General features: G+C 39.1%; 1 protein-coding gene across 1 annotated transcript in view; it reads left to right on the forward strand.

Moving 5' to 3' along the window:
- The window catches only part of PARD3B (par-3 family cell polarity regulator beta), a 371,446-nt gene that overhangs the window by 266,522 nt on the left and 77,984 nt on the right, over window positions 1-26,940 (forward strand). Inside the window, exon 19 of the mRNA XM_042874585.1 lies at window positions 11,985-12,095. Within this exon, the coding sequence (XP_042730519.1) occupies window positions 11,985-12,095 (111 nt within the window). The remainder of the gene's footprint in view (window positions 1-11,984; window positions 12,096-26,940) is intronic.

Below are 26,940 nucleotides of genomic sequence, written 5' to 3' on the forward strand. Positions count from 1 at the left end.
GTTGAAGGAAGTATATCTGACAGCAGAAAAGATGTAGTTGTTAATTCCAGATGTTGTGAATGGACTTGGGGGAATGTTTTTTCCAGGTGTACAGCTTTCCATTATTGAAATTTGGGACCTTGGATTTGACCATGATTTCTACTTTACATTCCTGTATCCTGTTGCTTATTTTTCCCAAGAATCACTGGGCTGTATCTGTAGTGATACTTGTCTATTCGACAGCAGCTGGAAGAGAGGCAGTGATACAACTGGACAGCTATGGACAAGTGAGGTGGAGGGTGGCAGGAAACAACATAACTGGAGGGAAAGGGGTAAAAGGGTTTCATTTCCCATTGGAAGTAGAAAAACAATTGAGTTCAGATAGCTGGCATTTTTGGTCTGATAACGTGGCAGGAAAATGGCATCATAGCATCATAAATCAATAATGTGGCTTCATCAAAAACTTCTATCCTTTCTTCAGTGCAGTTGTACAGATGCCTTGCAAAAAAACAGTGCTACAAGAAGAGGACAAAGACAACTAAAGGAGCATGTGGAAAAAAAAACAGCAAGCTGTTAAATACTGTAGCTAATAAATTGAAGGAAGTGGGATATAGACATCAAATAACGAATGGTGTAGAGTTAATAAATTAAGCACTCTTCACTCTCTCATAAAAGAAGACTAATGATACAGCTAAAGAAATAGAAATGCAGATGCTTAAGTTATTTTACAGTCAGATCTCTAGTTTGTTTTACCGGTGAAATACTTTAGGTTGAACATAATTCATCAGCTGTGAGTGTTTGTGGTAAAATTTGTTAACATACTGCTGTGGGGCTGTTTTATGCAGGAAATTTTAGAGCCCGAAGCCAAAACATGTTTGTTCAATAAGTGAAGTGTGGTTTCTCCTCCTACTTGCTTGTGAAGGTAATTTTTAAAGAGTAAGTCAACAAGAAGTAGAAGAAATACATGTGATCAGTAACAGTTAATGACGAGTAAGCATAATGCTCATTATAATGAATAGTGATTGTGTTCAATTCATGAATTGAAGTAAGCCAAAGTTTTCCCTACAAATCCTGTGGTGGACAAAGGCTGTTAACTATCGCATTCAGGAAAACTGTGGTTGAATCAGGCACGCTTTGGAAACAAGAAAGTACTAAGTCCATTTATTGATTACATACCCTAAAGGAACATACCTTTAGAAACACCATTTTGTTATTTATACAGTGATACTGTTTCCTTGTGGCGTAAGATTGAATGCAGTGATTGACAGATTTGAGTTGTGTTCTTTGGCCTCTTACGATGCTACAGGCTTTGAATTAACATTTGTTTTATCAGCCGTAATTAAGTTCATTTTTCAGACTTTTTGTACTGAGATGAAGTGTAGAATTTTTTTGCTAGGATATCTGTGCTCATTCGGGGCACAAGGTAAAATTAGCAGCAGTTTTTTTAGAATTACACATAACTGGACGAATGAATATAACTTTGTAACACAGGGCTGTGGAGTGACTGAGAGAAGAAGCTGAGCTTTTGTGCAGTGAACAAAGCATTGCTGTATATAAATAAGAAAGCAGAGGAATAGATTTTTGCCTACGTTTTCACACAAAAACTAACAGGCTGGTAATATAAGCATTAATAGCAATTCTTCTAAAAATAGCTTGTGTACATCTGTGGAAGAAAATCAGTGTGCCGAAGTCAGAAAACGTGCAAGGAGGAAAAAGGCTTGGGGAATATTTTTAGGAGATTTAATGTTTATGCAACTTTTAGAGGTAAATAGTTGTAATAGCAAAATAAAAATACTTTGCAGTTTTGAAGCACTGTTCCACCAATTTTCTCTGAACTTATCCAGTAAAATATGTTTTTCTGCTCCAGAATTACTACTCTTAAGTTCAAGAAACAACAGTGATTGCCATGCCTTCACTAAAGCCCTACAAAGAAAGTTTCTGGCACATAGTTCATGAGCAATACTATTCAAAGCATATACCACAGAGCTCTGTGGTTCACATAATTGACTGAGAATTTCACTTTCTTGATTCTCATATTTATTCTTTCTATATTAGTGGCAAAGAGGAAAAGTTTTTATTAAATTTAGTCCAGTTTCCTAGCCTGATGAGAGAGTAAATTGTTTAGTAACTGGATGACGCCTTCCCATCTTGCACCTTTGTCTTTCAGCTCTCAGAGCCAGTTATGAGTTTGGTGGAGTCCTTTGGTTTTTCCTGTATTTGCATGAAATTATCAGTGAAGTTCTGAAGGACTGGCAGTTGGCTGACTTGTTCATTTTGTCGTCTCAACGTAGTGTGGGGACATGATGTAGTGGTGGACTTGGTAGTGCTAGGCTGGTGGTTGGCTTGTTGATATTAACAGTCTTTTCCAACTTAACTGATTCTATGATTCTGTGCTCTGGGATTACCTCTCTGAAAATGACTGATAACCAAAAGCACTAATATATTGAGAGTTGAAAATACTGTAGGTTATTCTTTTCAAAGTTTCAAATTAGCAATAACTAATCAGTTTGATTTCTAGTAACTATCTGCAAATTCCCAAAAAACATAGTTGTGAACGGCAGGTTGAAGTTCATCTTCCCTGAATGTCCCTACTTCCCAGCTCCCATTTCTGACATTGTGTTTCATGTCAGTTTTGTTGTACTGAGGAGAGCAGGGAAGGACTTCCTCTAGAGATTCGTGGCACAGGTTTTTTGCTTAATTAACCATAGAGAAGGCTGTCTGAGTGACAGACAGAGCCTTCTTCAGTCCCCAAGTGAATGGTGTTAATTTCCTGCAAAATACTGGGAAACATATTCCCATCAGTGTGTCCACACAGCTCTTATTGATGCTAATGAGAGCTGGGTGCTTGTATCAAAGGGGAAATTGCTATTTGTGTGCCAGGGTTGTATGCTAAATCAATAAACAGTGGAATTGCATCGTTCCACTGGTTCTTTTCTGGTTCTTCATCTTTCAGCAGCTTCATTGTTTTTTTTCTGTTGCTATAGCTATCCTAAGCCAAATTTTCCTGAGCAAACCACAGAATAATCTAGTATCAGTTTTGTCAGTTTGCCACATTGAATGTTTTAAAGTTGGGATTTCTGGGAAAATAGCTGAGAATTTTGGCAGGCCAGACAGGTTCTTCTCAGCTTGAACTCAAAGGTAACGGTGAATTTGTTTCATGTGGACAGCTGTTTTTCTGAAAGCTTCCCCGCACGATATAGAAGTGACTCCAGCCCCCTAATACAACATCAGAAACTTCTGCTACCATCCAAGACGCTTAGAAGAATCACGTTTACAGTTCTCATTGATGGCCGCTGTTTTGACAGGCACACAGATTTCTCCTCCCAATGGTCTCACGCAGTTGGCCTTCAGCAGACCTTACCATTAGCAGAATTCTACTGAAAGGAATATACAAGCTAATAATAAATCTGTAGGGAAGGATGTTAACCGCAAACTACTATGTCTAATTAGTAATGTACAATAGCCAAGGCCTTTCAAGGGAAGGAAAGTATTATTTATCAGAAGGACTGATTTTGACAGTTTAAAAATGCAAAAATATCTATTATTTATTACACCAAAACACATCTCTCAAAATGTAGTATATGCAACTCCGCTCTTCTTTTCTTTAGGCGTTGTTTTGAAAGTTACTGCTTTGTAAAAAATGTCAGCTATCATTTAGGCTGCAGGGCTGGAATTTGTGCCGCTTAAACCTTAAGTTCATTGTGTAATCGAAAAACAAGTCTTCTAGGGTTTTCTGTTTGCCTTTTCTGCCTCCCTTTTCAGTTCAACATCTGTATCTCTTCCCCATACAAGCCTCCCTTTGAAAAAGGCTTTGAGTCTTTTCACTGTGTCCTACTCTGGTTCAGCATTTCTCAAGTCCTCTGAGCACTGCAAAGCTCAAATATAGCCTAATGCATCCTGCTGAGAAAGTGCTCAGGCTGTTTTTGGCAGCTCACCTACTGTAACGATCTCTGCATCTCTACTGCATGTCGCTGCACAGCATCTTGGAGGCAGGAGTGCTGTTTGCCAAGATGTGTTCCTTTCATGGAGCCTTCAGCAGAAATCTCCAGGTATTTCTGGAGTGTTTCTGGGGGTATTTCTGTGGCAGTGCAGCATGAGAATGGAGTAAGAAGTGGGGGAGAGAGTGAGTGAGTTTGAAGAGAAAAAGAAGATTGGGGAAGTAGCAGATGGGAAAAAAAAGCACCTTAAACTGATAGAAAAACAAGGCAGCTTTTCTGTAATTACAGCTCTTAGGTGATTAGTAGAGAAAGAGAATAGGTCCTCTTAACCTTAGCAAATCATTTTTACCCTTTATGCCTCAGTTTCTTAATTTATAAGATGGGTATTATAATACGTGCTTAACGCGAATGGTTGTTAAAGTGGGGGCTGCATTCCCGTTGGGATGCAGCTTTCATGAAGGCTGAGGTGTCGTCTCACTCTAAAGACAGAGAAGTCCTCTGTGTTACTGCTGAAGTGCTGTGTTTTCCTGGAGAGCTTGTTGGAACCTGCAATGAGCAGTTTCACTTCATGAAAGTCCAATAAGCCCCAGCAAATCCCCCCTGTGGCACATAAGGAGAGGGAAGTATGCAGTATGGTTGAGAAGGTGAGTGCTGCTGTTGTGAGATAATTAGCAAGTCTGACACTTGGTAGTATCATGGCTCTGAGTGCTAACGGGGCAGGTTTTAGTTTTGTTTTGCAAATGTCGTGTATTTAATTTGCCTCTTGCATTTTGTATCTGCAGTTCTGAGAATGTCACAGTGTCCAACGGCCTGGGAAACAATTTTGTAGAGTGCAGATTCTCTCCTAGTGCCTCAGTGGCTGAATACTAAGAAATGCAGCAAATATCATGAGTTGTGGTAGAAGAAAATGAAAAGTTCTTCACCTTGTAAGCACATACATACTGTGCATGCATGTGTAGCTGATACATTAGTGAAGTCTGGGGCTCTATCATCACTAGTAGGGAAAAGAGGTACAGAGTAGACGAGGAAATAGCATGAAGCAGAAAAGGGAAAAAAAAAAAGCAAAAAAGAAAAAAAAAAAAGCTTTCTTTTGCTCACTTCAGTTGGTCTTTTCCCTGTCCCATTTCCAAGTGTTTCTCAGTTACCCGCTGTGGCTGGAGGGGCTGGTGTGACACTGAGGGATGTTGGCTCTCTCTGGACTCTGCAGAATTTCCACACTCACATCTGAGAAAACCACAAAGTCAGCAAGGAGTCCCAAAGGGGCAGCTGGCAGCGCCTGCAGACTGCACAGGGAATCTCTGTCTCCTACTTTCTGTCTTACTGACTGAACCTCAAAGGAATAGGTTCAGTCAGAAACTGCATTTATCTTTTTCCTGCATGACAGAGGATAACAAATTCCTGGAAAAAATTAATAGCTAACCTAACTGCCTGCTTCTTTTTCTTTTTTCTTCAGTGTGGAGATGAGAAAATGGGAATTAAGAAAGCAAAGTGACAGGAGAAGACTTTAATACCCTAAGGTTTTTCTCTTCTCTTTGAGCACAGAGTCACCAACCCAAGGCATGGGTGTGATTATTCTGTTCTCCTTCTGTTGGCATTTGTGGACTCCCTATAGAGTTAGCTGTGTTTCTGTGCACTCTTTGGGAGAGAACTAGAATTTGTTTCAGAATACGTTACTTTCCTGTAGGGTACAACAAAGAGGAGGAAATGTCTAATGCTATATGAAAGCAGGGAAAAATAAGAATATGTTATATATAAGAATATATAATATATAATATATAATACATAAGAATAAGAATAAGGGAATAACATCTTACTTGAGGAGAGGGCAATTACACTGTCTGGTGGACAAGCAGGTAGGTCTTCGTGCAGTGTAAATCAACTTTTCCTTTTTATGGTCAAGCTGTAAATCATAGCTGTGTTATGTTACTGTTATGTTACATATTTATTTCCTCATGTATGTGATAAAGGATGCAGTGTTCTTGTATTTGCCATCAGATGACTGAAGCATCATTCCATGGACACAAAGGGAAAGCTGTCACTCAGTGGAGTGAGTTTCCCTGTCAGACAATATTAACTGAATAATGAACACTATCTCCAACACTCAGGCTACTTTAACATGTTTTCTAAAAACAAGTCTCTTGAAATATTAAAGATGAGCACTCAGGCTACCTTCTGTTGCCTGTATTTGCATAGGGGCTGATGAGTTGCTCTGTGCTGTTGGTTCTGTGGATGAACCTTTGTGGTTGTGCAGCAGCCACTCCTAACTCAAGTGGCTCAAATCATAGCATACTATCATGTTCCACTCTTTTTAGATGGATAGAGCCTTCACTGGTAAGGATTTCCTAATGCCTATTTACCAGAAGGAGTTATTATAACTTATTGTGGTGGCACCTACATAAATTAAGGGGAAGTTTCTCATTTAAAAAATGAAGATATAGGTCTTAAAAGTTTAGAGAAGATGATAGGTAAAGAAAAATTGGAGGGTTTATTTAGGTTGCCTGCCTTTACTCTGTACTTTGTAGGTAGAACAATAATCTTTTGCATTTCATATGGCAAATTTCCAGTCATTTATCTGATACTGAAACAGGTGTTTGGGACAGTAATACTGCCAATGAAGATTTTCTTTTATTATTGTCAACATGGTTGGTTGTATTGAGGGACGTGGTTTAGTGGGAAATATTGGTGATAGATGGACAGTTGGTCTGGATGATCTTAGGGGTCTTTTTCAGCTTTGGTGATTCTATGATTATTTCGCTGTGAGGGTTTACAGCAATTGGTTTCTTCAGGTTTGGTGCTGGGAATTCTTTCAGTAGCCCTAAAGTCTGTAAACAATCTGCTAATCCAAGCATTAATACAAATGTGGTTAGCTGCCCTTTTTTCAGCTTTCTTTGCGAGTTATGTAATAAGTATAGCATGCAGGGATATGTATTAAAGGCAGTTCCATATTGTAGCAGAGTTCATTGCAAGATTATTTTTCTCTTAGCAAAATTTAGTGGGAAAAATGATTGCACTGTTGATTTATTTTGAATGAACTCCTGGAAGGCTTGCTAAGTATGCCATGTGGAAAGCTCCATGAAATGCTGAGGGTTAATATTCTCTGCTATTAATTTCAAATTCCAGATAAATATGGTTTCAGCTTTGATCCTATCTGCACTAATTCTTTGTCACTGTACTAATTAATTCAGCATGCTGGAGAAGAGATGCTAATTTGGGCATCAAAGAAATAAACGGGTTGGAGGAGGAGGTTGTGTTTAATGAGAATTGTTAAAAAGATCACTGTTACTCCCATTAGACTGGATCTGGAAGCTCAGTCATTTTAGTCTAGCCTCCAGCAGCTTGATACTGTAAATGTTTAAAAAAAGAAAAAAGAAAAAAAAAGCCACTTAGTTTAATGTTGACATAACAAAACAGGAGCAACAAAATATTAGCATGTGGGCAAGGAAGAGGTCTTGCTGCAGTAGGTCTTTTGCTGGGGTATCCCGTTGTTCTGTGGCTGAAGACACCATGGAGGGTATGGGATGAAGCCAGTGGCAGTGGGACAAGGAGAAGAGGTGCACACCTGTCCCTCTGACAGAGGTTTCCCTCAGGGAGGTGCTGCCATCTTCTTGGACAGTGGTACAGGTTTGAACAGTGTTGCCCAGCCCTTGCCATGCTTGCTCTGTTCTTGGAATCACAGCCTTTACCCAAACGTACTCTCATCTCTCTGTATTTGTTTCAGCTGTTGCAAAGCTCTCAGTCCTACCAGTGTAATACGCAACTGCATGCTTCTGTCCAATAAGTAAACATTTAATAATAAACCTTTTAGGTATTTAGAGAGCCACTACAAATGTAAAAGATGTATTTCATTAATGCTGCTATTAACATAAATGTAAAATGAGCCTGGTCTGTAATCACAAACGAGTCTGACTCACTAAGGATCTTTATAGCAATGTTTAATACTCTGTAAAAGTGTATGTATGAAAGAGATTAATCAAAGCACAGCACTGCTTCTAGAGCATTTCTTCTGCTGTAAAGCAGAATGATAAAATAACTTAAAACACACGGCAGTAGTGGCAGTTAATAAGCTTTTTATAGTCCCTGTGTGGACCTGAAAATCATACCTTATTAGTATCTTTATCTTTCTTGCTCACTCATTCATTCTTACTCATATTTAAATTTAATTTTAAGGGTTATTTCTAGTCTTTCATAAGGGAGCTGCTTTAATAATCGCATTTTTCCCCATTTGCTGTGAAGTGGCTAGGAGCCAGAGCTTTGTTACATGTACTTTACAGATCAGTCAGTTTTTTTACAGGTCATTTCTGGACAAGTCAAGAGTTTGACATTGTTAGGCTGTGTATCTTGCTTGACTGTGTCATATGCCCTCTGCCCTCTGGAATTATTTCTCTGCAGAAGCTTGCAATTCCATTATGTACCATGTTAGCTGCAGTGACACCTACTGATCTAAGGCAACTGAATTAACTTAGAAATCCAAGTTGCTGACTTTAGTCTACAAGCTGCTTAGGGTTCTACCCAACAGATGTTTCTCCTGCTTAGAAGTCCAGGATTTCATAGACCTGCCTGCTCTTTAATCCTTGAAGCAAATATCAATACGTTTGAGATCTGGAAGCACCCAGCTCCACATGGAAATGAAGTGTTGCCATGACCACAGCTTTAGGTCTTGCATGTAAGACGTTTATCCCAAATATAACAGAGCAGGCCTATAGAAGGCTTGTTTTAACTTTTATCCACTGGAATAGGGATAAAAGCCCTGAATCGAAGCATACATTAGCCTTTATACTGTAGCCAATTCAATGGTAATAAATACTGCGAGATGATGATGTACTTGGTATTCAGAGACTTCATTCATTTAATGTTTCTAAGGGGATAACGTTAGTTATTTGCAGAACACCCATACTCTTCTTGGAAATTCAAAGAAATAGGATAATCCCTCACTGTGCTATAGTTTGTTCTCAGCTGTTGCATATGGGCTTTTCCCATAAGGATGTATCATCATTCTGAGATCTGATCACTTAAAGAAAATTCCTTTATACTTTCGTTTACACGACTGTGCTCTGAGCAGTTGGAATATTAGTTTTCTCAACTGGAAAGTATGCTTGGGCCATTAGGCTTTCACTTCTTTCACAGTACTTCCCAGGCATTTACAGTGGGTAATCAGAGAACTGGGACAGTCTTTCAAGCAAACTGGAAAGTAACAGATGTATTTCTTTTTGGTCATTACAATTACAAGTGGATTCATTTGGCGTAAATTGGTTATAGATAGATGTAGAATGGGAGGGTGCAACCCATCCATTTGTTTCACGTCTTCCAAATGTATTTCACCATTTACACATAAGATTTTAAGAGTAACAATTCTGACAATAAAGACAATTCTGCTGTGTTGAGCATAGCAAACCAGACCTTTTAAAAATTTATGTGCCATATATCTTTTCATTAATGTTTTTATGCTTCTGTCAATAGTATTACTATAAAAGGCATATTTTACCAGAATCCAATTATTTGTTGCCTGGAGAACTGGAAACTTAAGGTCCTAAAGCCATTCAGTTCTCATAGAATTTTAATATGAATTTGATTAATTCCATAGTATAATTTTGACAATAGATTTTATCCTGTCCTTGTTAAAATCAGTAGTGGGCCTCTCACTGATTTCAGTGAGAATAGGATTAAACCCAGTTGGGCAGCAAGTACTCTTTTTGTTCTGGGTTTTTTGTTTTGTTTTGTTTTTGTCCTATAAGCACTAGAGAACCATTAAGCCTATAGTGCAGAAAACCAAGCAAAATTACAATCATTGGAAGTTAATTTTATCATCAGAAGCCCATGGCAATTAGAACACATTGGTAACCAGACCATAAATTTTAGGACAGGATGCATAAATTCAGGCAGAGATTATATTTTTGTGTCTGTGTGGCTTAATGCTTTCTGCTCTATATTGCTTTTCTTTAGTGTTAAATGTTTGCTGCTCTTATTCTTTAATGTTTGTGCAAGATCTTTGTTGAAAAACATATTACAGTAATAATAAAAAGCAGTGGATTTTTATGATGTAGCAACATGAAAAAGAAGCCAAAAATGTGAACATTTCTTTAGCCTAGAGCTGTATGTTGCATACTTAGTGTAACAGGTAAAAATTGTAAGTCTTCACAAATCCCATGTGAAGTCAAAAATAGGAAAAAAATAACAAAATGCCAAAACCAAACAACAACACCACCAAAAAACTACACTCCTTAAGACAACAAATCAGGGTTTTTTCCATCAAGACCAGCTCACTACTTCTGATTTACAATTAAAGTGGAATTTGCCAATTTATGAGAGAGCAGCTCTACCAGCAGACAGACAGCACTATTTTTGCAGAGAGTTGTCATGTTAGCAGTTATTACAATCAAGATTTTTACTTTGTCTTATTTAAAATGTATTTATTTCCTTTGCAAGGAAGAAATAATAGATGGACTTGAAAGGGAAGCATGTTGAACTTTTATTTTTGTTTCATTTCTCCTGAGTATGCAACATATTCAACTCCAACTCCCTGCAGCAATATGGTATGCCTAAGAATAATGTTTTCAGAATCAATACATGCAGTCAAATATAAGACTCCACACAACTATAATTGAAACAGTGGGAGAAAGGTAATCAGACTGAATATATACTAAGGACGAGAGTTGGATTATGACCAAGTTGCTTTTCTTGAGAAAACTGCCATGAGACCTTCCCGGCATACGCTAGCACTCAAAGGCAGGGTGCCTTGAGCCATTTGTTGTTCGGCTGGCTGCTGTCATCGTTCCCTTTGTAACCAAGTTCTCATTGTGTGGAAGACTTGCTGCAGAGTCCATGTGAGCTTCATTTGCTCATAAGCTCATAATTATTAAGTTCAATAAACGTTGGGATTGTAAACGTATAAGCTCGATTATTTGCAAGATTTCTGCTTTGGTCAGAGGAGAATCCTGAAGTCAGTGGTTTGCAACTGACGTATATGCATAATAGTTCTGCTCTTCCACTTGAGGCAACTTAGGATGACATGGAGAAAATGTGGAAAGGAAAAATCACCAAGGCAATAGTGCAGAAGAGTTTGTAATTTTCAGTTAGAGTAATTAATTTGCAATGTGATACATTTCATAAAGAATTAGTTACCTTTTTGTACGTTACTGGCGTTGATTTACATGAAAGAACACGTTGATTTGCATGGGAAGGCAGTGGTCATTTATTTACCTACTGAGTGGCGAATTACAAATTGGAGAAGAGGAAGGGAGGCTTTTACACTTTCTGACGCATAATTCACGAGCATATCTGGCATATCTGACCTCTCAGCATTCTGCCAACCTCTATCAGAAATGAATTGTGGCTCTCCAGTTTAGTCACCTTTTATGAACTGCATAACACAGGCTGATATGTTATGCATATCTCTACAGCGTGTAAAACAGTGGGACCCCAGAACTGATTGGGGTCTCTGGAGGAGTTTCACAGCATAAATATTAAATGATAGTACGTTACCAGGCAGAAATTAAAACCCAGGAGTATTTTTGAAAGAGCTCATATGGACTGTCTCATTTTGTAGTTTCAGAACATGGCAAGATTTCATTCTTTCTGATTGCAAGCTTATTTAAACAAAGAACAAATCTTTAAATTAAGAGCAGATATGATTTAAGAGACAGTAGATACTGATAAAAGCAGGACATGCGGTCTAGTCTGGGTTGCAGTACTGTAGTCTTTGCAGATTACTTCTTCAAGAGCTATGGTGTGGTAAGAAGAACCTTTAGCTACCTTAAAATGTGCACTGATGATAGTCCAGCCCCTACTACAATGCTTTGCATTTCAGGTTTGTTGGGCTTTACTACTTTCTCTTTCAAACAGCATCTTTAAACATTTCAGAGACCAAATCAGTGTGTAACTAGACCTACCTAATGTACATAGCCTATTTAAAATTGGTGACTTCTTTTGCAGCATGGGATCTGGGATTGACCAAGATAAAAGCTCTTAGTGTCATGATTGCCTAAAATTTCTGTGTTTTATGTTAGATAAGTACTGTTTTTTCTTCTGGTAATTACTTCCTCCTGACTCCTTCCTTGATATTTTAAACAGATTTGGAAAGAAAAAAGAAGATAAAAGTGGGAAAGCAGATCAGAAGGGGAATCCAAAGCATGACATACTTAAAGAAGAGGATCTAGAGAAAATGAAAGATGAACGTGAAAGGTGAGTAAATGATCACAGCATCTTATTTTGTCAGAAGAAAAACTTCAAAGGAAGGACTGCCTGAAGTAAATGGTCAGACAGGCAGCCTGACCAGAGAAGTCCTAGACTTGGAGACAGGTCCTGGCAGTAGACGATGTTAGGCTGTTCTCCTGGCTGAGTTAGGGCTGCTGTATTATGGGAGCCTACCTTCCTGCTCTAACTTCTCTGCACTTCACTGTGTAACTGCTATTCAGAACTTAACTTCTGCTAAGCTAGTCAAGATGAGTTCCTTCTTTTTTCTGTATTTCTCTAAAGCAAGATCCTCCTACTTTCTTCCCCGGCAGCCTCTGCTGTGTTTTCCAGTACACCAGACCTTTTAGCTTCAGCCAGCTGTACCACTAGATGGTAGTTTTTGTACTTAAGTATGTCAACACAAGAGTTTGCTGATTAGGCTTGTGTTGCAGAAGTATCTAGTCAGCAAATGCTGAGTAGGCAGACAACAGGAAGAAAGCGTGTCTAAATAGTTAAAGTCAGTCTTGAAGAGTCAGCAGCAGGGGGTCTGCAAGCAACCAAGGAGTGGGAAAGGGTATGCTGGACAAGGCAAGAAGCTGAGGTTCATAGGCATCACTTGGCCACCAGTAGTGAGGTGCAGTAAATCTGAAGTAAGGTTCCATTGCTGAAATACAGGAATTACTGATGTGAATAAGACCAGTTCTCTGTCTTGTTCATAAAAAGTTCCCTTTTAAAGCTCAATTTTACCAGTTTTGTTACCTTTCCAGTCAGAGAATGTGTAATTTTCTCCTTCTGCAGATCTGTCTGTGTCTGGGATAGTTTGTAAGTGCTCACAAGGCTTGCTAAGACTTGCAGACGCGCAGTGCCCTTCATAACATGCCAGTGAGGGTCATTGCTCCCCTCTGATGACTGCTGTCACAAAAGTTAAAGAGCCCATACTTGCTGGCTTTAAACAGGTTTTTGCAGTTGCTGTAAAACTCTTGAAGCTGTAGTATTATGGGTTGTCAATGCATAGGGAAAGCTGTCAGAGGTGTCTTTGAATGCTGGAGAATCCTCACTGGAGAATCCTGTTCCTAGGAGATGAGCAGATGTAGTTCATTTTGAGAGGCAAAATCTTTTCTCACAGTACAGATGAGCACACTGCCCAGCCTTTGTGGTGCTGGCCAGTGCCCAGGGAAAAGATATCCTGCTTTCATTTGAGTCATGCAGTGCATGGTCAGCTGTGTGAGTGGATTGATAGCTAATGGATTTAAAAAGAAAAAATAAATCTAAGCCCCAACCGTTGAAGTCTGCTGCTAAGATTTGTTCTATTCATTTTAAAGGGTAATAAGGTGTCCAGTTGCTACAGTGCTTCTACTGTATATGCTTAGCCAGTGTTTTAAGTATTTGCTTCATCTAAGCTAAGTAATGTCAGAAGTAACTTTGTACCATTTCTTTTTAAATTTCTATATTGCTTCCTATTTGCTAGATTGATGAGTGCCTTTATTTTAAACTGCTGACTCCCAGTTTGGCTACTGGCAATTTGAGAGGTATGTGTCCTTCATTTTAAAGAAGCCAGTGTCTTTTATTAGGATCCTGGCAAGCTAAGAAGCATGTATCCCATCTGTTAAAGGGCCAGTGTCATTTAGTAAAATGTTGGCAGGCTGCAAGGAATGAACCCTTCTGTCTAGAGGTCTAACGTTCCAATTGGACATGAGATAATTGTTCTTAATATTTCTTCAGCATTCTGTGGAGTTTTTTTAAATTACAGTCGTTGATTGACAGTAACTTGGTAAGACTACATTAGAAACTGGCAGCTGAGTGTCTTCATCGTTCTGGTTTCTCTAGTAATGATTTCAGCTTTGACCTGGAAGATTTTACGACTGAAATGGAGAACAGCAGGTGTGTTGAGAAATGGATGAACCAAGATGATATTTTTAACCCACTTATTTGACTCTTCTTCCATAATGCACAAAAATAGAGATATACCCTATTTTCTATCAGGTAATATAAGTTTCATATGGTTTGGGGATTAAAAATTTAAAAAATTAATAAAATAAAATGAAGAGGAGTGTTGAAAATTTCTTTACATTGGCCCCAGAGCTAGGCAACATGTGCTATAAAACTAAGCAAGTCGCTTCAACTCTCTAAATGAAATAAGCATAGTTGTATTATATAGATGCCCACATAAAAGTGTTTATGGACTGAGTCTTGAACCCTTGAATCATTTGTGAGGCATGGGAAGCTATCTTTGCTAGAAGGAAGTTACATAAGGTAGTCAGTTCTCATATATGGGTAAGAATGAGCAGGGAAGTGATCGTCCCTCTGTACTCAAGCCCAGAGGGGTGAGGCCAAACCTCGAGCACTGTGTTCAGTTTTGGGCCTCTCACTATAAGAAACATACTGAGGCCCTGGAGCTTGTTCAAAGAAGGACAACAAAGCTGGTGAGGGGTTTGGAGCACAGGCCTTATGAGGAGCAGCTGAGGGGGCTGGGGCTGTTCAGTCTGGAAAAGAGGAGGCTGGGGAGACCTTATCACTCACTACAGCAACCTGAAAGGAGGTTGTGGTGAGGTGGGGATTGGCCACTTCTTCCAAGTAACTAGCAGTAGGCTGAGAGGGAATGGCCTCAAGTTGCATCAGGGAAGATTCATGTTGGACACTGGGGAATACTTCCCCGAGGACTTGGTCAGGTGCTGGAACGGGCTGCCCAGAAGAGTGGTGCAGTCACTGACTGGAGTGTTCAGGAAACATGTGGATGTTGTACTGAGGGATGTGGTTTAGTGGGAAATATTGGCGATAGGTGGACAGTTGGACTGGGTGATATTGGAGGTCTTTTCCAACCTTGGTGATTCTCTGAATCTATGAACTGTTTGAGTAAAATCAGGGAATGGGAACATTATGTGTCTTAAACATAATTCAGACTTTTTGCTTTGTTGTTAACTATTCAACTAGTGATGATAAGTTAGTAGACAAGTTTTATAGCTCTATCTCAAGATTTAATAATTCTATAATGTAATTCAAATCCAAGATTTTAATGCACATATTGGCAAAGCAAACCTTGCAGCACATCCACACCATAGATCTTTCTGCTTCTATGACTTCACTAGCTGCAGTTCTGCATACTTGGTCTCTTCTTTACAAAACCAACCTTTGCTGAATTTTGCTAGAGAATTGTCTATTTTCAAATAAGTTAGATGTTAAAACTGTAAGGAGCATAGTAGTAGAACAAATGGGCTACAGAAACATTGGTAGAAATGCAGCTTGTTTTGTCCCCTAGTGCCTGCAAACAAATCTTGTATTTAAAATACAATTTGCTTTTCTAACATTCAACCTTTTTAGAGTTTGTTTAAACACATACCTGATTTTACCTTTTCAAGATTAGCTAGGTAATCTTTGTTCAGATACTCCATCTATTTACTACAGTTTTAAAGTTATTTTGCTTAAACTTCAGTTTTCTTAAATGCTGACTGCATAAATATTTCAGAATTTGTCATACTAAGACATACGTAAGATTTTTCACCTGACAATTTTTTAGAGGCTGAGCTGTTCATTTTTGGGCATTAGTGGAAGTGGTCAGAGTAATTGATTTCTGGACTGGGTGTGACAGGATTAATGATCAAGTGTGTTTCAGCATCTTAGCAGCTGTGGAGCTTGCATGGTTTTGTGAGGTTGCTTGGCAGATCTCCAGAAAACGGAATACTGTTCCAAGATCTCAGCTGAGAAATATTTTTCAAAAGGAAGTACTATTTTCGGTGTACGGGAGTAAATCATCTCTCAGAGTTTTGGGAAGGTTTTTTTGGTTGGGCATTGTATAGACAACAATAATATCTCATGGAATTCTAGGGATAGGCCTGACATAATTTTCTATTTTCTTGGATGAAGCTTTGTTCCAGACACTTTGACAAGACTTACAGACTTGCAGAAATGTCAGATTTGATCTCTACGTGATTTTGGGTTGGCTACATGGTACAAACCCAGTGACTCTGTCTTTGACAGGAAGCATCAGATCTTATGTAGGTGAGCTGCAGAAACATAAGTCCATCATACTCAGAGTAGGCTGGATTTAATGCTTGCACATACACTGTACCATTCTTTCTCTGTGCAACAAGTCTGACACATCCAGAATGTGTTAGAGCTAGTAGGCGTATGCAGACAGAGCATACAGCACTTACTCTCTAGTGCAGATGCTTCTCAGAAGGACTGGACTTGCTGCACATTGGTCCACTGCATAGGTTTGCTTGGACAACCTTTTACGGGTCACCAAGTTTCAGATTTGAACCTAAGAAAGTTAAAGTTAATTGAGTATTTCTCCAGCCTAGCAATTCTTATTTCTTTCTCACATTTTCTGATTCTCACTTCTCAGCACAGCTCTCTGTACTGCCTTGTAGCTGCACTTCTCTGGAGCAACTCTGCATCCTGTGCTAAAAATACTCCCATCATTATCATCATCATTTTTTACTGCTTTTTTTACTGCTTGTATTCCTTAGCAATCCCAACCAAGATGAAGGTCTCATTGTGCTCCTTGCTGTTAGGGAAGCTTGTGCCTGACCCTGTGAACATACAGTTGGAGTAGCAGAGACAAAATCTGGCAGAAAAAAATGTGCCCCAAGAGTGGGAATCTGATGTGCAGGCAGTGCAGCTGCTTGTCCAGGTTCCTAAAAAGTCCCTGTCAGGCCAGGAATTTGTTCCAGACCTCAGCCCCAGGCCTTTCATTGCAAAGGCAGTGCTTTATTATATGACTGCTACTTTTACAGGCTACAAGTGGTTAAATGGAATTTAGGATGTTAGGCATTCCTTGTTTAGTAATAGCTTTATCTGTGTCCAATTGAATAAGAAGTCAGCACCTCCTCTGAATTTCACAGTTTTCTCCTCCCCTCCGTACCTCCCTCAGCTTTTCCCTGTGCCACAGCAATGCAGTACCATTGAAACTATACCAGAGAAAGTCAGAACTTCATGGAACAGGTAGTTCAGGAGGACTGACTTGATGTATGATACAGTTCTTTGAGGTGGTGGTTTGTCCTCCCTGACACCGGTCAAGTGGTTCCTTGGAGTGAGGCCCTATTTTAAATAAACTCATTATTTTGTTCATGCTTCAAAGAGTTTGGCTGTAATAAAGCATGTGCTCCAAAGGTCTAGAATCTGCCCATAAAAGGGAAAAGCAAATGCTATGCCTGTGGTTTATTTTGATCAAGCTGACTCAAATCTGTATTTTTAGTGTGTTTCATATAAATTACTCAGAATCTATCATTTTAACAACAAGATGTTCTCCACATTATTAAACACTGGAAGAGATCCCTTTTTTTCTTTCCTTCCAAGCAAGATTTGGGGTTGCCTTTAAGTTTTACAAAGTCTGAAAATCATTGTAAAACAAGCTAGAAAAATATATTAGGCAATTGAGTTTTATATGTAATAATTTGTTTGCCTTTCAAATGCAAATAAAGTGACTATAAATTGAAATAGAAGTATTTTTTTCCTGTGTAAGATTATTTTGCTGGAACAGTCCTGCTGAGACCGAAGTCTCTCTTCCAGCAGAGTTGAACATTTCCTTCACATTCATTCACATTTTATTCAATGTCACAAAATAAGGCACCTTACTGAACAAGAGGTGATCTTAATCAGAGCACGAGTTGGTGAATGCAGAGGCACCCTGTGTAAAAAAATTATACTCTTCACTTGTTCACTGGTGTAATGGTGTAGTGGTTTTGTTAATCGGTCTTGGTTTTGTACTCCATTATTAGAATTAATTGAGGAACTTTTTAAATAGTATTAAGTTGTTGCATGGAATGTTAGAGATGCAGGAGGAACATCTGGCCAAGACTTTCTGAATGTCTGAACTAAATGCTTAAGTTACAGAGCCTCTCAAGTTTGGTTAAAATTAAATGGTTCCAGTTTTTGTATTAAAGATTGAGTTTCCTTTACTTTTCGGAAACCTTCCAGAAATTGACGAGAGCTTCTCTTGTGTTATCAGCTCTGGGGCTTGTTGCCTGTTCCCATAGTTAGAAAAATCAATACATATGTTTTTGATATTTGGCAAACAGAGATTTAATTTTGCAGCTGTAAGATCCCTGTACGAAGGGAATGCATCTTACAGAAACAAAAACATTTAGAGACCATTCCTATATGAGAGAATAGTTGTGAGTGAAGCTCGTTCCATTTCTTTCTGTTAGCATTTGCTTCATTATATTTAATTACAAACAATTCGTGTGTTACTGGAAATGGAAATGGAAACAAGAATAGTTGCAGGCATGGCTGTGAGGTACAGAAGCCAAATTGTTTTGAATCAGAAGTTGAAATTCACAGCAACAGAAGTTATGATTTTTAAATATGTGGTACGTTGCAGGTTGCGCTCATAACACACACAAATTGTTACCACCACCACGTAGTTTTTGTGCCTGCGTTATAGACTTGCAAGGTCTGAAAGTATTATTATAGCTGCTTGTGGTTCTGTGATCTCTGAGAAAACGTTGGTAATCGCTGCTCTCACCATTCAGCTCTGTGCTAAGCCACGTGTTTTTGGGGCTCCTGAGCTTGTGCATCATTATTTATGAAGGGTTAATCCAACAAGGCGTATCTGTCCATTGAGAATGCCTGACTTTGCAGCACAGCTAGGTCCTGTGGTTTAGGCAAAATAAAGTGTTGGATGTGATCCCAGTTTTAATACTCCCAATTTATTATAACCATTGAACCCTGATCAGATCACGGATTGGATTGGATCCCAGTTTTTTAAATGTCCTAATTTATTGCTGGCTTGCAACCCTGATAAGAATACATATTTGATTAAAGCTTCAGTTTTCAAAAATTCCAGTTAATTACTTTTAGATTCTTATTAGATCATAGCCGTGTAGTATGGTATGTTGAAGTTATGAAAAAGTTAGTGGATGATGTTGCACAGGTCAAGGTCATAGTTTCATTTTGTGCTGACAGTATGAAGTTATCAGATTTCTGTTTATTACTGTGGCAACACTTGCACCGGACAGGAGGACAGATTAATCCCATCCCCATTGATTCTGAATGATTCTCATTTTAGATCTGCTGCTGCTCTGCATACCAGAGCGTGTAATAAAAACCTACCACTGAACGCTAAGAGGCTGATGTGAGGTTATGAATAGCTGAGGTAGATGGCTCTCACCTGCCTCTGACAGGTTGTGATGTGGCATTTAGAATCAAATAGAGGTTTGAGGTTTCTTTACTTGGCTAATCTACTGCTGGAGGACATTTGTCTGAAAACATTAGCCCGAGTGTTGATCCCAGACTGTCCTACATCAAGTACATTGAGGTCTGCAAAATGGCACATGAAATCAGTCTTTTTCTCCAAGTATCACAATACTATTCCAGGTATAGGAAACTGCTGGATATAGCATTTCCAGATGTCAAAGCCATGCCTTCTAAATTACACCCAAAGTCTCATCCTAGTGTCCTTGGCTTGCCCTTCACTGCGGCACTGCTTTCCCTTTGCTCCAGAGACCACATCCTACCAGCTGTGCCCACCTGACAGAAGGCTCAGCAGCGCAGCAGCAGCAGCCTGCCTCACTCCTGAAGAAACATACCAATGTGGGGCTTTTCTGTATGGGTGAGGTGTGATGGCTTGATGTTTTTAAACATGATACAGTGAAACAGAGATACAGCTGTTTGAAATACCATGAATGCAGTAAAACTGGTGGGTGTACTAGCCAGTCTGGTAATGGAAAGGTTTCTGGGAGGCAGATCACTTTGGCCTAAGGAATTCTATGATGCAGGACTGAATGTAGGTCAGCTCTTGGTCTACCCCAAAATCAATAAGGGCTTAAGAATGACTTGGAAGCTGCATTTCATGCCTTGCCTTCTGTTTGTGATTTATGACAGCCTATCATGACAGTCTTTGGCAAGCACTTTGAAGTAATGCCACAACACAGAATTCCTGTTCTTGGATTCCCTTACCAGCAGGAAGAAAGAAAAGAAGAGATTACAACTCGCAGGGATGGAGGGGCAGACAGGAAGTCTGGGCATGTAATTCTCCATAGCAAACAAACCAAAATTACTAAAAATCTTGAAGCTTTCTCTGCTGGGTCAAAGCTGGATTCTGCTATCTAGTCCAGAACTGTTAATTAGAAACAACCTGTGAAGCCCAGACTGACAGGCAGGGAATGTTCCTCTTCATGAACAGGGAGATTCTGTTCAATGGATTCCAGGTTTGGTGTTGTAAGTACAGAATAAAGAAATGTACCAGGGATATGCTATCGTGTGGAGCTAAGTTTCCTTCTTCTACCACTAAGATTTAATTCAGAAGGAAGCAGGTTGTGCAAATGCATGAGGTCTTGTTAAAGACGGAGGCCTGGGGACTCGGAAGGTGGTGGTCATCCTTCTGGGTCTGCTGTCAGGTATGTTACTGCATGTGGTTTTGGATGCTGTGCTCTCGTGGTACGTCAAATCAACATTTTGTCTCCTGTGGGCATTAGTGTCTTAGCATCGTAGTGGTATTTTTCTTAATACTAGTGTTAACAGGTCACAAGGTCTTTGATACGCACTGCAGCAATTGCTGGGCCTGAGCTAGTCATGGCAGTGGATGAATTCACAGACCGATGTCTCTCATTCCATCTTCCCATAGTTTTTCTGAGAGTATAAGGCTCTCTGCTTATCTGTGGAATGTCTCTGTAATGATTAGTTCGATGTCTTGTCATGGAGGTAACTGTGGCTTTGAGTGCAATTGGTATGGTTTCCATTCCTGACACTGCTTATATTTTGGTCATTGGAAACAAAATCAAGTCATTCTTTCTAGCAAAAAAATCTCTGTTTTTTCATTCTATTTTCATAATTATTTGTTCTAGCAAAAAAGATAATATTATTAAAATGGATGGGAAGCAAACACACAGAATGGAAACATGGAAATCTCTTAAAAAGAAAACAGATTACCATAAGATAAATCTATCCTGTAGTATTCTTGATTATTTTCCTGGTCAAAGCATAGAAAGTATTCCACTTCTATCTTCCCTACCTCACTTTCTCCTATATTTTAAGTACATTATGTTGTTACAGTATTAAAAATAAATTAATTAATTTAAAAATCCATCTTTTTCCTCAGAGGTAGTAAGGGAGTATAATCCCTTGAGATGCATTTCTTACACACCTCTTCAGCATGTTGAAGCTTAATGTAGCCTCATATGCATTTCTGCTTGGCTTTTGATTACTGGGGAACAAAGAACGTGACATAGATCTAAAGCCAGCTGGCTTAGGTGTCAGTAGAGGTGTGTGGCTTAGTGATTTGTATGGTTGAAGCTGAACTCTGTGCCAGTCCCTGCGTCATCACATCCTCCTTATAAGTTAATTTTATGTACTAGATTTAAGCTCATGGGGACATGTTGCAGTCCCACGTCCCATGTGATTTGAGGACCGTGAATTAGCATTGATCCCATGGAGTGACAGGCTACATGCGGGTGAGTCAATTCAGAACAGAAGGTAGTGGGTAGGTTCTGGGCTTGGCAAACATGAATCTGCATTAAAATTCACATTATATGAGAGACATTTTATTGGAACTCAGTGTTGCACAATGGCTAGCGTTTGACGTGCAGAGTACTTACATAGCAAAGACCCCACTGTGCTTCCTTGGATATGATGTACACAGTGACTCACCTATTATTTTTTTTTTTGTTTACTGAGAAGTACAATTTACAGCAGCCTGAGAATTCCTTTATATCAGTGTAGAGAGTTAGATCTGCAACTTACATTCTGTGAAGTTCCTGCAGATGGAAGGCCTCCTTGAAAGAGGAGCTTGGCTTTTTTAAAGGCTTCCTACTGAGCAGGGAAACCTTCAGAGAGTTCCCTCTATTCTTTTTTTTTTTTTTTTAAATGGTACTTCAGAAAATAATACAGAACAGTTACAAGTAGAGAAAATTACATAAGTAAAATACAGCATTTAATATACATGTCCTGCTCTCATTGAAATTCACAGGCAGAAATGCACTGACCTCATTAGAGCCAAGACTTTCTTTAGAGGGCAGGATCCTGTGTGAGTGGGTAATCGTGCCCTGTCACCACTGAAATAAAAGGAAGAACATTAAGGTACCTGTTTACTCTATCCAAAGCTCACACTTGGTCATCAGCAAAATCATCACTTTGTAGTACAAAAGGACTACATTTCTTCTTCAATTGAGCATAAACTTAGACTACATTGACCATAATGTTTATCTCCCTCATAATTTTTTGCATGTAGCCCTCCAAGGGCTGCTTCCCTGGTCAACTCAGCATTGCATGAGAGATGTAGGATAGTTTTCCAGGACAGGCAGTGTTTTAACTCAGGTGGTTTGATCACTGGACAAGGTAATGCTTGTTGCAAGATCTGTCTGTTTAGGCAGAGTTGGTCTCCTATTTCTTTGAATTTGTAAGATGTTTTTTTCACTTCTGAGACGATTTCTGTTCTTATTTACAATTACTAATACTAATCATGAGGGAGAGGTTGCTCATGGTAGAATGAGATAGAATGAAGAAACATTTGCAAAGCCCATGGGAAAGGTGTTTTTGTCAGAATGTCCTGAAAGATAATGCTAAATCAGATGCGAACTCAAACAATATCTAATGTCTTCAGTTTACTGGCAAGAGGTGGATTTTTATTTTATTTTGTTGTATTTAGCTATACGACTGCCTCTAAAGTTTTCCTGGATTATGATTGAAAAAATACGAATGAGTCTTTTCCTGATAAAAGATGCAGGTTTGAATCAGATTGTTAACGTCATTATAGGCCATATCTGCCTGAAAAGGATTATGAAATAAAAAAAAAAAACAACACACTGTACTGAAACTATTTCCTCAGATATTCAAGGAAAATATATCCGTTCCCATCAGTGATGATGGTTTATGAATATCTGAAGGCAGGATGTATTCAGTCCACTATTATGTAAATGAATGAAAATATAGTATTTTAGTTACCAAAATATATTTTGCTAGCAGCTAGAAAGAAATTAAAATATTAAACCCAATGGAAATCTAAGTGACCTCCTGCAGAAATAGGTTGCTTTCCTCTAGACAGCCCGTTACTCAATGTACGTATGAATTAGGTAAATGAGAGACAAAAGCAGAAATGTTATGTAAAATCACAGTTGAAGTATTAAGATACTAAATCAGATGTAAATTGAGTAATCATTGTGATATGTAGATCTCGGGGGGTAGTCACATGAGCAGGGAAAAAAGAAGTAGAGCAGCTTGCATTCTGCTGTTTACAAGGAGCAACCAAGCGAGTGGAAAAATGTTGAATATCTCAGTGATTTTAAAGCACTTAAAGACCAGGTCCTTTTTAAGAGTTTAGGTACACCTCAGACTGCTTGTACACACGCTCGTTACCTGCTCTTCCTTTTGTGAACAGAATAGAAACTGTCCTAAAAGACCTATGGCTCCTGTCCTGCTTCTGTTGCATCTTTTATCTGTTGTTGTTATTCTTCCTTCCCTCCTAGGAATATCATTCATTGACTTAGCCAGCAACTTGCTTATTCATGTATGTATTTGCTCTTCCCCAAAGTCTTTTCCTTTGAATCTGCCACACAAGAAATGTTGTATTCATCTGAAGGACTAAATGAGGTTTCTGAACCACTCGGTATTTTGCTGTTGTGAAATACACTGTTTGGTCAGCAAGTGTATTTTCTTTCCCTTTGTGGTGTTTGACTACTTAGATGGGCACCTTGGGGCTCAAACCATGTCATTCTTTGTGCTGTGCTCAGGACTAAGCACATAGTGCATGGTTTATTCATTAAAAAAAAAAAAAAAAGTTATGTCACCTTTATCACCTTTATGTTTTCCATGAAAAGTCAGAAGAAAATTGTGTATTGCTGCCTTCTTGGGCTCCTTGAACAACTTGAGCATCCTCTCTGCCCTCAAACATAAGGGCAACCTTTCTGCAGCAGCACAGCTTTTACACAGGGGCTTACTGACAGCGTTGGGTTTACATGCTATGTAAACCGATGTTGTGCTAATCAGTTTTTTACCTGATCTTGAGATACAAACAGAGAATAGTCTGTTTCCAGCCACAGGGGGTGGGGGTGACCCTTCATCTGTTAAAAAGTAATTGCTTAGGTATTTCATACTTGTATTAAACAACGGATAAAGCTGAAGCTGTAACAGCTTAGCAGAAAGTATTGGAAAAGCTGCTGCTACTTCAGTAAATAACGAGCAAAAAAAGAACTGGCAGATCACTACTGAAGCTGGATGGGGCATCTGGAAATGACAAATGTACCTAGTCCATTGGTTTTCAAAGCTTCAGCATTTTCTTGTATCCTGGTCCCAAAACAGCCTCTGCCTGGTGGGCCAAGAGATGAGGAACATCTGCCATGGCTTTTTCCAACCCTCTCATTCCATTCTGAAAGCATTTCTGGATGTGCTCCTAAAGTGTCTTCTGCTCAGGTTTTTTTGTTTGTTTTGTTTGTTTGTTATTTTATTTTCTTGAGGTGATCCCTATCCCTTTCTCTGTGTGAGATGCTGGCTTCTAGCCATCTTTTGCTTGTCAATGTCTCTGTCAGTGATGTTAGGGTAAAGCACTTTAGGTTGTGTTTGTCACAGGCAGTGAATGCATATGTGGTCACTGACAGTAGCTCAGCAGAAACACAATAACTTGTTAAGCCACAGTAACTCAGTGGTGTGTCTGAGCTTTGAGCCCAGCTGGAAGGATTTGCTTGCTGCTTGGGCTCTTAACCCCTTTATAGCTGTTGCATTCTGGGTGTGTGTGTCTTTTCATGTGGTAACACATGAGAAATCTGTGTATATGATATCTGTGGATATGTCAGACAGGAAGATTAAAGGTAAATGAGAGCATTTTCTTGATTTCTACTTCTGGGAATGTGCTACCAAACGTTACTTGAGTGCTTTCAGAATACCATGCCTCACTTTCAGGAGCACATGAGGTTTATAGAATCCTGTCTTCATTTGAATCCGAAAAAGTAGGATGCAACATATTTTGAAAGTGAAACCTATCATTTTATTGAGGTTATATATTTTATCTCATTAGAATTTTTTGTTGAAATGATTTGTTTTATAGAAAGCGATAGCGGGTCTCAAAGGAGACAAAAAAGATAAAGATAGGATGTGTGTTGGATGCTGTTGAGGAGAAGGTGGGTCACAGGAAATAAAAGGGCATTGCTTGATGCAGCACTTCTGCTGCTTATTTTCTGGCTGCTTGTGTGCAGAGGTTGTGTTTTTACAGAAACGCAGCTAAGGGAAGTTGATGTAGTTGCCATGCCATGATTTAAGTGGAGAGCATGATGTTCAGGTGGCGGAAGAGAGCGAGCAGGATTGATATGGGATACCGAAAGGAAATATAGTTAACTTCCCTTCATTCTGAGAGGCCTTTTTCCCATTCTCTCATCAGGAAGTTTGTACAAACTTCAGTGGTACACTAAATTGCTCAGATGGTGACCTGTGCCTCTCCTCATCTCTGGTTTCGCTGCCAGCATCATGGTGCTGAGTGACATTTTATCTTTTGTCACAAATTTGCACCAGTTGTTTTACCAGACCCATCCTGTGCTTTCAACTCTTGGACTCTCGTGCGATTGTTGTTTGCTCTGAGTAACTGTAAGCTGGTTGCTATGAAAATTGTGTTGATTTAGAAGAATTTTCTTTATTTTTGTGGTGGGAAGTAAAGATAATGCTTTTTCAGATAGGGAGGAAGGTGCAACGTGAAAGGAATAGAATGGGATATAGCAGAAGTCTGCTTAACAGGATTGGCAGAGCTTCATGGGAACAATGGAAGGAACAATATATTCACTTTTTTTATGCTACATCTACTGGGATGTGCTGTAGAAAAGATTGCATTAAGAATGGGCAAAAATCATGATGCTGAAGTGCAGTCAAGCTCTTCAAAACAACTTCCAAAGTGAGAAACGTAATAGAAGGCCTGGGAAGCTAGGGAATAGCAAGAAGGAAAAAAAGAATCAGTTGTCCAGCAGTTCATTTCTGTGTATTTGAGCATTTGGATTGAAGTGAAAAATGAGATCATGGAGCAAACTTTATGGATTTGTGCAGAAGAGTAAGAAGGAAACAAAATATTAATGCAGTTGTAATAGCCATGTTGAAAAGATGAAACATTGATCATGAAAAATTTCACATCACCTGGTATTGACTGGTCAGTATAGTATCAGATGGAAATAATTGTTCCCAGGAAGGTTCAGTTTACAATAGTGGAAGTGATTGGAGGTTGCATTCACAAGGAGAAGTTGAAGAAGATAGGCTTATTCACAGGAACAAAAGAAAATTGAGATGACCTAATTCCAGCTTTTCTTGTGTTGGATAGACCAGTACTGATAGCAGGACAAATTGCTCTCAGTGTCAGATATGAAAGCAAGAATCACACGGTGTTGCTGTGCTGCACAACTCTTTAGCTTTCAAATACGTCTTAAATACCTAGGGATAGATGATGTATATGTCCAAGGAATGTTGTGTCTTCACGTTTTCTGAGAAGCTGCAGTGACTCTCTTTGTGAATGTGTGCCGTGCCTTCTGCACTGGTGTGTGAAAAGACCATTCCTACAACATCCTCTTTTTCTTCACCATGTCATCCCATACAGGTCTGTAAAATTCCCTGCTGTGACTGGAACTTGTAACTCAGCTGATATATTCCTGCACTGAGCTCTGTTAGGCTTTTTGATTACTGACAGGGACTGAAGCTCACCAGTTTTCCGTATTTTTAAGAACATTCAAGTAATCTTCCTCAAACTTGCTTTGAAAGATAGAAAATCTCAAAGTGCTCTGTGAATTTTAGTAGATGAAGAGCAGGATAACGAGAAGCAAGAGCTGCTACCAAACATAGAATTGTTGGGTGCAGGAGCTAACAGTTATTTGTGTGAACTTCTTAAACAAAGATAGATAGATTTTTACATTTCTAATGTCATCCCATGTGGGACATGTAAAATATTAATCCTTCT

This window comes from Lagopus leucura, unplaced genomic scaffold (genome assembly GCF_019238085.1).
Source record: "Lagopus leucura isolate 7727_CA_CO unplaced genomic scaffold, USGS_WTPT01 Super-Scaffold_100012, whole genome shotgun sequence".
Classification (NCBI taxonomy): Eukaryota; Metazoa; Chordata; class Aves; order Galliformes; family Phasianidae; genus Lagopus; species Lagopus leucura.